The sequence below is a fragment of the Gavialis gangeticus genome, unplaced genomic scaffold, assembly GCF_001723915.1.
Source record: "Gavialis gangeticus isolate Ggan-Ray unplaced genomic scaffold, GavGan_comp1, whole genome shotgun sequence".
NCBI lineage: Eukaryota > Metazoa > Chordata > Crocodylia > Gavialidae > Gavialis > Gavialis gangeticus.
Genome location: NW_017729022.1, coordinates 153517427 through 153529228, shown reverse-complemented (window position 1 = coordinate 153529228; position 11802 = coordinate 153517427). Strand labels below are relative to the sequence as shown.

The following is an 11802-nucleotide window of genomic DNA, read 5'->3' as shown; positions in this document are numbered from 1 at the left end:
CTTTTGAGGCTCCAGGGCACCATGACCACAGCCAAAGGAAACTGCCCCACAGCCCCATTTCTAGACCAGATGGGGGACTGGCTGTGTAACAGGGCCCAACCCTGTTACTAGGGGTGTGGAAGATCCCGAGCAGCCCCACACCCTGGAAGCATTTCCCCTGCCCACCCTATACCTGGAGGGACTTACCAGAGGCTGATCAGGGATCCTGTTTTACTTTGATGAAAAAAATCCCCAATGTTCCGATCTAAAAAAGTAATCCAAAATACACATTTTTCCGTGATCAAAATGAAACACCGCTAATATACATATATACACACACAGATCTATATAATAGCAGCGTTTCATTTTGATCACAGAAAAAATGTAGATTTTGGGTTACATTTTTTAAATCAGAAAATGTGTGTGTGGCGGGGTGGTAATCAGAGAAAACTGTGATCCCTGCTGATGATTCCAGTCTGGGAATGCAGCAAGCCTCCCAAGCAAGGGAGCTAACCCGGGTGTGGGGAATGAAGAAGAGTTGGCCCATGTGAACTCTTGTGGGGAGAGGGAGGGTGGAAATGAAAAGAATGCTTAAAGTAGCTTCAGGGCATTGGCAGAATGCGGCTGCCCTGAGCCTGGGGAAAGTCTAGGTCAAGCAGCTGCCAGGAGGGGCTGAGAGCAAGTCTTCTCTTATTTGTTTGTACAGACTTCTCTTCAAAGCCTCTGCAAGATAAGAGGTGAGGGGGGGAACAAAGTCTGGGAAAAACCTAGCAAGCCAGTGACTTAGAGCCAGAGAAAAGTTAAGTGGCAGTTTATTTGTTGAACTTTGTTTTACTTTTCATTTCTTACAAACCCAGGGTGGCCTTGTGGTGCTATAGACCAACTTGGCTGCAACAAAGGTTAGGACCCTGAACAGCGGGTCCTCAGCTAAAACCGGTGGCAAAAGTTAAAGTGGTTGGCTCAGGGTGCATGACCAAATGCACTAGCTCTGCTCTGCCTGAAAGCTACATGTAACAGCATACAGGATGCTACAGGCAGGGGTGCGCCAGCCTGTTTATCTACACTTTCCTGACACAGCCATTTCCCAGTCCAGCCCCACATGTACCTCCTGGAAGCAGACGAGTGGAACAGTTTTATCTGGCTGTAGCAGTACCACACCACTCTTGAGAGAAGGGCAGGGGTATACTTGCCTGCACTAGATTTATCAGATAAACCTAATGCAGACAGAAGTGCCTCCTCCTGCTGCAGCTGTTCTTCAATGTACCCCTGCACATGCCTGCTGGGTCATGGGGTGCCACTAAATCAGAAAAGTTGTTGGGGAATGCTGTAAGCCTAAAAAGGGTATGACACCAATACCTAAATCATCATGAAGCTGAAACATTCCTTAAATTCCTGGTTTGAAAAGTGAATGTAAGTTTTAACACATTGAAAACATTTCTGTTGGAGAAGTCTGCATACAAAAAATATTTGTTAACTCTTTTTATATTATAATCAAATTTTCCCATGTACCACCACTAACGATCACCCTATGGAAAGATCATCTGCTAGTGATTTTTTTTTTTTTTTTTTTAAAATGGGGCATCAGAAAAATTGAAAATTTTTTTTACTAGCAAAAGGAAATTTGTGGGCTGTATTTTTTTTTTTTTTTAAAATGGGGCATCAGAAAAATTGAAAATTTTTTTTACTAGCAAAAGGAAATTTGTGGGCTGTATTTTTTTTTTTTTTTTTTTATAATGGGGCATCAGAAAAATTGAAAATATTTTTTACTAGCAAAAGGAAATTTGTAGGCTGTACTTTATTATTATTAGTAGTTTATGCCAACTGATTTTAGCAGAAATAGAAGTGTGAAGATTTTTTTAAAATTGGTTTTAGAAAGATTTAATGATGTTAGGCAAAAGCTTACTAGACTATGCATGTTACGAAGTACCAATGCAATTTAAATCCAACCATGACATATCATGAAAACTAGCTTACACTTGTCTATTTCATCTACTAAAACAATGAATTTCAACACCTTTGAAATGTATTGGGCTAAAATTTTAATGTTCTTTAAACTTTTGAAGCACATTCCCCTTCCTAAAAGTCTAATTCTGCATTTACATCAATATAGAATATTACAATAGAAACTGGAGTGTAACATGCATGCTCATTTTGATTTATCTGCACATAAAATACAAACATCTTATTAAGAGGTTCAATGCATGAAATCATGAAAATCAGCTTCTCACTCTTTTCATACAGATAGTTCTGTACAGAGTATTCAAACATTTGCCCAGTCTGGTTTTGTATAATTGAAGGAGTGAGGTGCTCCTCACTCAGGGTTGATAAAAACAGACACTAAAAATTAAAATGAATAATATTTTGCCTTTTTTTCTTCTTTTAAAAGCAACCCATTTAAAATGAAATCTAAAATTAGTATAAAAGATATTACGGCACAAGCATTATAATTTCTTAAAACATTTAAATAAAAAATAAATACACTGAACCAATGAACCTCTATCAAAAAACTGTGCGTTACCAGCTAGGTACTTTTCTATGTAAAGAACAAATAAGGAAAGAGGTATCTAAATTTGAAATCCAGGTTTATCAACATGGCACAATAGGTTATAATCCTTTGGGGAACCCAGCAACTATACCACTGTGGGCAAGAGACTGGGAAAGTCATCACAGGCATTCTAAACACCAATAACCAGAACTTATTAAAATGGCAAACCTGCTTTTGACAGCTATTGTTCTTTTCTACAAGTCATAAAGAATATTGTCTTAATTTGGACTAAAACATTCAAAGGTAGGAAATCAATTAGCAACTGAAAAAATAAGGAAGCTTGTCTTTCTCTTTAGCCCAGGAACATAAAAGAAAAGAAAGAGTGATGAGATGTATTAGTTTTAAGACTGAAGGATGGACTGAGTAACTTAGGAGACAGTCTCATTTTCAAAGGTTTGGGCAAGCAGGAACTTAAATTCTAGTCACTTACGTTTATGCATATTTAGAATTTTGATAACAGAAAGTTTATGTATTCAAAAATATGAGGCTGTTAATATTCACACTCAGCAGCATATAAAATGTATTTATTGAACTTAAGTGAATATGAAGATGTACAATTGTTTAAATAAATACATATTGTTATCATGTAACCTCTAAATAGAGTCTATATAAAACGCTATTTAGTAGTAAATATGTACGTTTTACCAATCATGTAAACCAGTAAAAATGCACCCTTTCTGGAAAAAATGCAAGCATAAATGGATTTTAAATGATCATTTAAAATTCAAAGGTTTATATTTACTGATTTAAAGCAATCCTTCATGTTCTGACTTTCCTTGGGGCAACAGAATGAGGTCACTGTTAGAAAAAACTTTTCTCTATTTCCATTACTGTAAATATTAGTAACAAACTCCCACCAAGCTGTGGTACATGTAATTCTTATCTCTTTGACACCTTTCAAATATTGGTTGCCTGCTATACATACCTTCTTCCCCTCAAAAGCTATTTAACCTTCAACCTTACTCCAAAAGCACATCTTTTTCATTTTTTTCCTCTTTGGCAAATTCTTCAATTTGTCATCACTTTCCCTGCTGAGATGGCCCCCCTCCAACTATGTGCAGTATGTCATGAGGAAAAAGGAACTATTATCAAGTCTGTAATCGGAGATGCAATTGTGTGTGTACCTTTACTGACATAGCCCTATAATTTTTTACTGCCATAAAGCATTGAGCACTCTTCTAATTTACTATCTACTTTCACCTCAATGTTTTTCTTTCCACTACTTTTTCCCCCCCATTACCTCTATCAAAACAAAGATCCCTGTTTTCTCCTGATTATTTTTCCTTCAGATTTGCTTGCATTTTTATTTGTCAGATCTCATTTTGTTATTTTCAGATATGTCAAATATGAATGCAAGCAAAGTTTTATTTGATGAAGAGAAAGAACATTTATTCAATCTGCCTACAGCAAGCATACTTATATTGATTATTCAGTGATGAAAGGAATGCTTAGAAGCCTTCTTTTAATTTGAAGAGTTGTAATATTATTGACTCTTCTAGGTTAATACATAGCAGAAACTTTCCTGCTTAAAAAAAACTCATTGTAAAGGACTGAATGATGGTTTTGATTTGTAACTTACATTAGTGGACCCACAAAACTGCTATGAAACTGAACAAAATTATATTCCTGATGCCTTCACCAGCAAAAATTCTCCAGTGTTAAGTTTTCTCTTTAAACTATTCTTATTTCTGTTCTGAGGTTTACTAATAGTTCTTGCTAACAGTCAAGTAAACGTAGTACATTTTTCTACAGTGGAGTTCCAAATTATGTCAAGCTCTGTCCCTAGGAGAGATAGTAGATACGACAGGAGAGAACTCCCCACCCCCGGCACCCCTTTTTTTTAAAGCAAAAAATAGGTACAGGCATCCAACACCTCTAAAAGTACACGCAAGCTGACTTTGTCATTTTGTTATTATCTATGTAGTAGGTAAGGACAAAATTTAAATTACAAACATTAAGCAGAATTTAGAGTTTGATAGCATATACTTTACTTCTGTACAAATGAATATCTTCAACAGAGAGCAGAAATATTGAGTGTATACAAACCAAAGGGACCAGAATTATTTAAGAACTCATTAAAACAGTGCTGTAAGAGTATTTTTAAACTATCTTAAAAACTTCATGGTATTCAGGAAGTATGTATAGGAAGACAACAGAGTTGCAGAGTTCCTTCACACGAACATGGGTGTAAAGAGTTAATAAAAACTGAATATTGTTTTCATAAAGACTTTTCTGAAAAGCACTGAGACATTTTTATAGCCAGAAACAATTAGGGAATACTTGTTTCAGCATTTCTTCCAAACTGGAATGTGACTGTATATTTAAGATAAAATTGCAATATGAGCAGTCTGCTAAAAGCACTTTTTTTTTTTGTTTGTGCATTTTGTTTGTCACCCAATGTCACACTAACAACTCTGCATCTCATTCTAAAGCACATTATACTGTGAGATAAGATGAAAAAGACAGTGTTTTGTTTCCCCTAGGGGGAAGTACTTCTGTTAAAAGCATCTTTTTATGATACCATTCTTTCTGAATTACCAATAACTCAAACCAAAGAATTAGATTCTGTACTCTAAAATTTAATATTTTTTCACTTCTTATTCACACCATATAGACATCCCCATGTGTAACAGGGGAAAGCATGCTAAATGCCTAAAGCCTACTTAAGAATCCAAAAGACTGAACATTTCTGTCCTTCAATCAGCATGCTGTCAGGTCAAGATCACTCATTCAGCAATGGAAGTTTTCCTGCCTTTTTTTTACTGCTACAACTAAGCTCACATTTAAGCTTACCAGAGAGCACAAATAAGAAGTTGATCAAAAGAAAGAGATTTAGTTTTTCAGCAGTGCTAACAAGGCAGTACAATGTAGGCTTAATTTTTTAAAAACTTCCAAGAGTCTAGGTTTCTTCCAGAGTATCAGTTCTTGAGCTACATTACCAGATATAAAGCAGCAAATTGAAAATCTTCCTGAAGCCAGGAGGAAGCCAAAGAGTTAAATACCCAATTCAAACTTTACCACTCCACTTTCTATTCAGAAAGAAATTCTATATTTAAGCTAATAGGACCGTGGCACACTTAAAGAAAAATGGTGGTGAAAGCACTTCTGAATAAATTGTATAAGTATGTGATGGTAAGAATCACATACCACCAGGTCTCCATTTGTATTAAAGCACTCCTCTAAACCTGAAAACAGGATTTTAATGTAGATCTGTGAATTAGTGTTTGAATAGGAAACAAAAACATGGATCCAAAAGCTAACCTTCAACATTCTTCTCTTGCTGGTACCTAACAAGCAGTGGCCAGAAATAGTGACATCTGATGGGCAAGCCATATTCTTTCATGATTTTCATTAGATCAGTTGCCATACCTGAAACAATATATAAAGCAATTTGACTACAACAATGACAAAGCAATTTAAATCAATATTTAAAACATGCAGACAAGAGTACCTGCTTTATTCTTCTTCAAAGCACACCACAGTGTAAACTCAAAAGGCATTGAATGAATATTGGCTTCTTTTAACTCAGTACAAAACTGTTTCAGCTTGCTCACGGGCTGGAAATAAATTAAAAAATAACATTTCTATAATAAAGTATGAGTAAAATATAGTGTTTATCAGATTCTAAACTTATTTTAGCAATTAAAAATCCTTTGGATCTGTGAAACACTCATTACAAATAACAAAGAAAAATGCTTATAGATTAACACTCCACATACTGTGCCAATTGGTATGAAAATATTTAAATGATCTTAAATTTATTTCATTGCTACATACACTGATGCATAAAAATGTATGGCTTCCACATTTTCACACCTCCTTTAAGTTTAAGAACTATACAGCCTCCTAAAAAGGTAATAACATTCTGCATACCTTATTCAGAACTACACAATGTTGTAAGAAGACATTACAACCTCCTTCATTTCCAGATGGTGATTTAGGACACAATTTCAAAATCTGGAAAGCTGTATCTTCCAAGCCTTGAGTTACCAAGTTCAGACAAAGGTTCATGACATCTGGCGATTTAAAAGAAAGCTATTAATAGTTTGGAATAAGCTATTTTGGAATTAAAGTAGAAATAGAAATAATACCAGAACATTAATAATTACAATGCATATATCATCATGGTCCTTGATAAGAAGGCCACATATGTTCTACAAATATACTATGGTGTATAACTTTTCTGTATGGCTAACAACAAAAGAATTAGATTTGAGACTATTACTTTTTTCTGAATAGTTTACACCACAATACAAGATTTTTCTTTCCTACAAAAAAGCCAATGACATAAATAATCAAAGTACAATCATCTTCATAGTAGTCCAGAAGCATTCCACATTGTAACAAGTGAATTATAAATCTTTCAGATAGGTTAATGGAAAAAGGCTGATAAGAGTAGCAGCAGAAGTGTTGTTAAGTAGGTTTTAACATATCAAGATTCAAAATGGCCTTTAACTGTGCCTACAACTCTAAACCTCTATAACCTTTCTTCTCATTATGTTCATGCATGTCTGCTATAATGAAACTTACGCAAAATGCTCTTTCCTTGTGGGGGGGGGGGGGGAATGTCATATTTACTCCACAAACTTAAATTTGCACTAAACCTTAAGAAGTGTAAAAGCTTATGAGGTATTACATTTATCAAAAACTTTTATACTAAATTTTCAAATTAATAAAAATATTCAGGGTTAGAATGAGACAGACTAATCCACAGCTGGGGTTTAAAAAAATATCCTAAAACATTACTTTGCTTCAGTGATACAAAGCATAGAAATAACCACATTTTTATTTGAAGGCAAATCCTTTTTCTCCTGCAAAAACCTGAGTATTCAATTTATCAAATGGCTCCATAAAAAGTACAGTTATGGTTACCAGATTCTAGAAACATGACCAAAAGCAGTACCTGAAAAGTGTCCAGTGTCCAACCGCTTTGTAATATCTTGGATATACTGGGGATATCCAGCTTTAGCAAGGCTTACAATAACCTGCATCATGTGCCTGCTCACATGACAGTGGTCTACCTTCTCAAACTGTTTCAGGAGCTGCAAGCAGTACCACAACCAAGCAAGATGTTTGTTAATAAAAAAACTGCATTCAGATTCAAATACAACAGATTAAAAACCTAAGAGGTTTCTTTAATCGTGCTGAAGTAATGCTTCCAACTTGTCCAGAGTTTTCTAGACAAGCATGGCCACAGATCATGCCTTGAACAGTCTAAGAACTAGAAATGCAGACTAGGAGAAAGACATAGGAAAACATAACCAACAGGATCTGCCATCCTTAGTCACAGTGTGTGTATCTACATGTGACATTAAGGCACCATGATACACTCCAGGACAAACTCATGGCGCCTTAATGGCACATGTAGATGCTCAAACTGCTGCAGTCCAGGGCACATGTATAGACACTGCACTCAGGATCACAGCAGTTTGAACCGGGGTTTGAGTAGCCCTGGACTAGCCAGGGGTTGGGAGCGGGGTGAGGGGGGGCAGGGATCAGCCCCAGGATCCAGGAGGTAGTGTCGAGCAGTGGAGGGGCTGGCTAGGGCACAACAGTGCCCCAGCATGTGGAGCCCTGTGGCTTGGCAGTAGGCAGGGGTCTGGTCCCCTGCTGCCTGGATGCAATGTATGCCCAGATTAGCATTTACACATGCATTTAAGTGCAGTTATTTTTGCCACCATAAGACAGTACTATCCCTGACATCTTATGGTGGCAAAAATTAGTTTGCTGCAGTGTAATAGCATTGCGCATGTAGACGATGACTCTTTACACTGCAGCAAATTAGTCTACTGTGCAGTTAAGCGCATGTATCAATGCACTGAGTAACAGCTTATAATGGGAACGATAATTAGTTTCAAAAGATGTTATTTACAACACAAATTAAACTGAAAAAAGAACTGAAGAATCTGGCCCAAAAAGTAATGACATGTGTTGTGGTTCATCTGGGGGGGTACATTTAAACTGCAAAACCAGTCTGGACTTCTTTCTCTCACCCCCACCCCCGATGTCAATATCTGGTTATAAATCAAGTGGCCTTATTCTCTTCCACACACACAAGGAGTTCTCATAAAATTAATACATGAAATATTTAAGTAAATAATGAAGAAGGAGCTACATATGGGTGGGTCCCTGAGCTAGCATGCAACTTCCTTCCTTAACACACAAAAGTTTTTCTATTGGGCTCTTTAAAAAAAAAAATTACATATCTATATCTAAATACCGTAAAGCCAAAATCTCATTTATTTCAATGGTAGCAAGGACAAAGCCCTAAAAGTTTCTCTTTCCTTTTATAGAGCTAAAATAGAATACAATAATTTGCCTTGTTCATGAAATAATTACATTTGGTTACTGAATGAAAATCAACAAATATTATTCATAATTTCCTCACAAGATAAAGTTTTCAAAGTGTTAACATGTTATTAAATACGAAATGCTTTTAAAAGCAAAAGTTTGGACTCATTAAAAATATCATTATTAAAGTGAAAAAAAATCTTAAATTACTGCTTACCAATCTACAATAAGTTTTAAGATATTAAATGGTATCTTGTATGTTTGAGAGAAAAGAAAAAGAATACAAATATAAAATTAACCAAAGACCAGTTGTAAACCAGCAAACAGGTTATGAAATAGCTCATTTAAACCGGAATATTAGGAAAAGATTTACTAGGCATGAACAGTTTAATACCTTTTCGATATTGCTAATGTCACCCTTCTCAGCATATGCACTCAGTAATGCTAAGTAGATATTTGGACCAGGCTCAGCTCCTGCATCTCTTAAGATTGAAATGGTATTTTCTGCATTCTCCATATCCCTACAGATGTTTAAAAAGAAAACTGTCAGTGGTTTTAATTGCAATCAATCTGTCATGTTGAACATAATTTTCTTTTTCCAATTTTTTACATAAATCAAAAGGCAAAGTCTAAACTAAAAAGTGACCTTTACTTCTGATGGTTAATAAAAACAGAAAATACAAATCATAATTAGAAGCACACTTAAGAGATAAGGCATCTTAACCAAAGAAATCAAAGTGCAAAACTTCCTGTATTCATACAATTTAGGAAAGTCGCGTATATTTTGAAGACTTGAAATACAACTAATTTGGTCAAGACCAAACCTGAAAAATAATCATCTATACACTATCAGCAACAGGCTGAATTTCAGGACAATCTGTTTCCCCTCTCATTTTTCCTGGTGCTGCACATTGCCAGAAAAAGAGATGTTCATGAAAACAGAGCCTTTGCAAGTATTCAATCAAATATGCACCCCACATTTTGTGGCATGTATATGTTTTAGTTTTATGTAGTCAGATCAGTTAATTATTCTACGAAGTAGGTAAAGGTGGATTAAAAAAATCTCAGGTATGTTAACATTACCCGGCTTTTGCATGGCCTGTCACAAGACTACTGAATATTTCCTCAGTGATTGGGATTCCTTTGTTCTTCATACACTGAAGGATCTTGCTGCAAAATATAAGGTAATAATTACAGTTATGTTTAACTTAATGTTGCACTATTACTGTCCTGTACAATGAGTGCTATATCATCAGACAAAATGCAGATAATTATCTGTGAGTGATCACCCTTTGGGATGTGGCACATCATGCTAATTATCTGAGTAATTCTAGCACTTCTAAAATGTAACCTCAGTCATTTTGAAATATGCAGGCATCTCTGTAACATCTGTTACAACTTACCTCTGTTTCTTCCCCCACTCTCTGAATTCAGCACAACTGATATTACATAAATCAGCTGCTAACAATCATGGGTAGTAAAAAAAGCATACCCAACAGCTTAGCATTTTTCCTACAAGGTAACTTATTTCTTCATAACCTAATATTCCTCCTTGCTGAACTTAGGAAAAACAAAACAATCTACTACTATTACATTCTGAATAAACTGGTACACATGCATAGAAAAACTCAAAATTACGCAAACTTAATTAAATGTCTTTTTTACAAATTAAACTAAATATAACACAATTTGAACCTTCTTTAGAAATATATGCAGGTACTTGTGTGTGGGTGGGTATGGGTACCAGGTGTATGGGGCAGGGGCGTTGTGAAGGTATGGAGGGGTATGGGTGTGTGGGGGGGGGTTGTGAAGGAGTGGGGGGTATGAGTGGCTGTGGGCTCCCCCACCACATGCCCCTCAGTGTGCACAGCTCCCGCTGCCACATCCCCCACCACCATGGCAGCCCTGCCTCATGCACTCCCTCTAAACACAGCCCCAACTTCCAGCATGCCCTTGGCATCCTCCTGGCCACAGCAGGCAGTCGTCAGTGGCACGCAGCTCTGGCAAATTCTGGGGGGGCTGCGTGTGGCAGCACAGAGCCAGCCCAGTTCAGCGTGCTGGTGCACGCCTTTGGGCCAGACTGGGCTGGCTCTGTGCCAGCATGTGGGGCTTACAGCACTGCAGGCAGGAACCACATGCAGCCCCAGGCACTCATTTGCAGCCGCATACCACCAGGGGCTCTGCCTGACCCTGCCAGGAGCGCCCCAATGGCTTGCCACCAGCTGCTGCTGCCAGTGGCCGGGGCTGTGCACCATGGGAGGGAGGTGGGGGAGGTGGCCAGAAGGCCCACACGCACCTCCACCACCACCCCACCTCCTGCAAGCAGGAGCTCCCCTTCCCACTCACCAGCTACACCCTGGGGATGTATGCATTATTACGAGATTATGCACAGTCCTATGTTTTATGTGCAAAATTACACGGGTGCGTAATTGCATAATTCCCTGGGGTGTAAACTGAACAGGACCTTTACTTATCTAGCTTAGGTGTACCTTACGTTGGCATCTAAGTGATTTCTGTTCAGTGCCTACCACATATCCAATTCCCTTAGCTCCAATTATCAAAATTTTCTCACATAGGTTTAGGAACTAAAGATCGGTGTTATAAGAAGCAAAATGTTTTGTTACAAGGTCATTTCAATAAGTGCAAAGCAATACCTGGCACCTTCAATATCACCTTCATTGCAATAGGCAGCAATCAAGCTTTCGTATGTTACCTGTGGAGGAAACAGGGAAAAATGATCTTTTGTGGTCAATTTAAATAGTAGTACTAGACTTGGGAGGTCTTAAAAGAATGCTTACCTGATTGGGTTGCACATTAGCTTCCTCCATGTTGGTCAAAAATTGAGCTGGAGAAAATGTATGTTTGTTCTGAAGATAGACTTTCAGCAGAGCATTATAATGATCTACATCATACTTGGTACCTAAACAAGGTATTACAGCTAGTGATTAAAGAAATCAACTTGCTTTAAATTTCACAAAATAATCTCT

The 11802-nt window shown here is 37.1% G+C and overlaps 1 protein-coding gene across 3 annotated transcripts in view; it reads right to left on the bottom strand.

Moving 5' to 3' along the window:
• Window positions 1-11802, bottom strand: part of LRPPRC (leucine rich pentatricopeptide repeat containing) — a 201053-nt gene that overhangs the window by 163964 nt on the left and 25287 nt on the right. For all 3 annotated transcript variants that reach the window (XM_019516356.1, XM_019516358.1, XM_019516357.1), the window contains exons 4-11: window positions 11614-11735; window positions 11470-11528; window positions 9899-9985; window positions 9210-9336; window positions 7428-7566; window positions 6398-6540; window positions 5976-6081; window positions 5786-5893 (exon numbers count right to left, since the gene is read on the bottom strand). In XM_019516356.1, the coding sequence (XP_019371901.1) occupies window positions 5786-5893; window positions 5976-6081; window positions 6398-6540; window positions 7428-7566; window positions 9210-9336; window positions 9899-9985; window positions 11470-11528; window positions 11614-11735 (891 nt within the window). The remainder of the gene's footprint in view (window positions 1-5785; window positions 5894-5975; window positions 6082-6397; window positions 6541-7427; window positions 7567-9209; window positions 9337-9898; window positions 9986-11469; window positions 11529-11613; window positions 11736-11802) is intronic.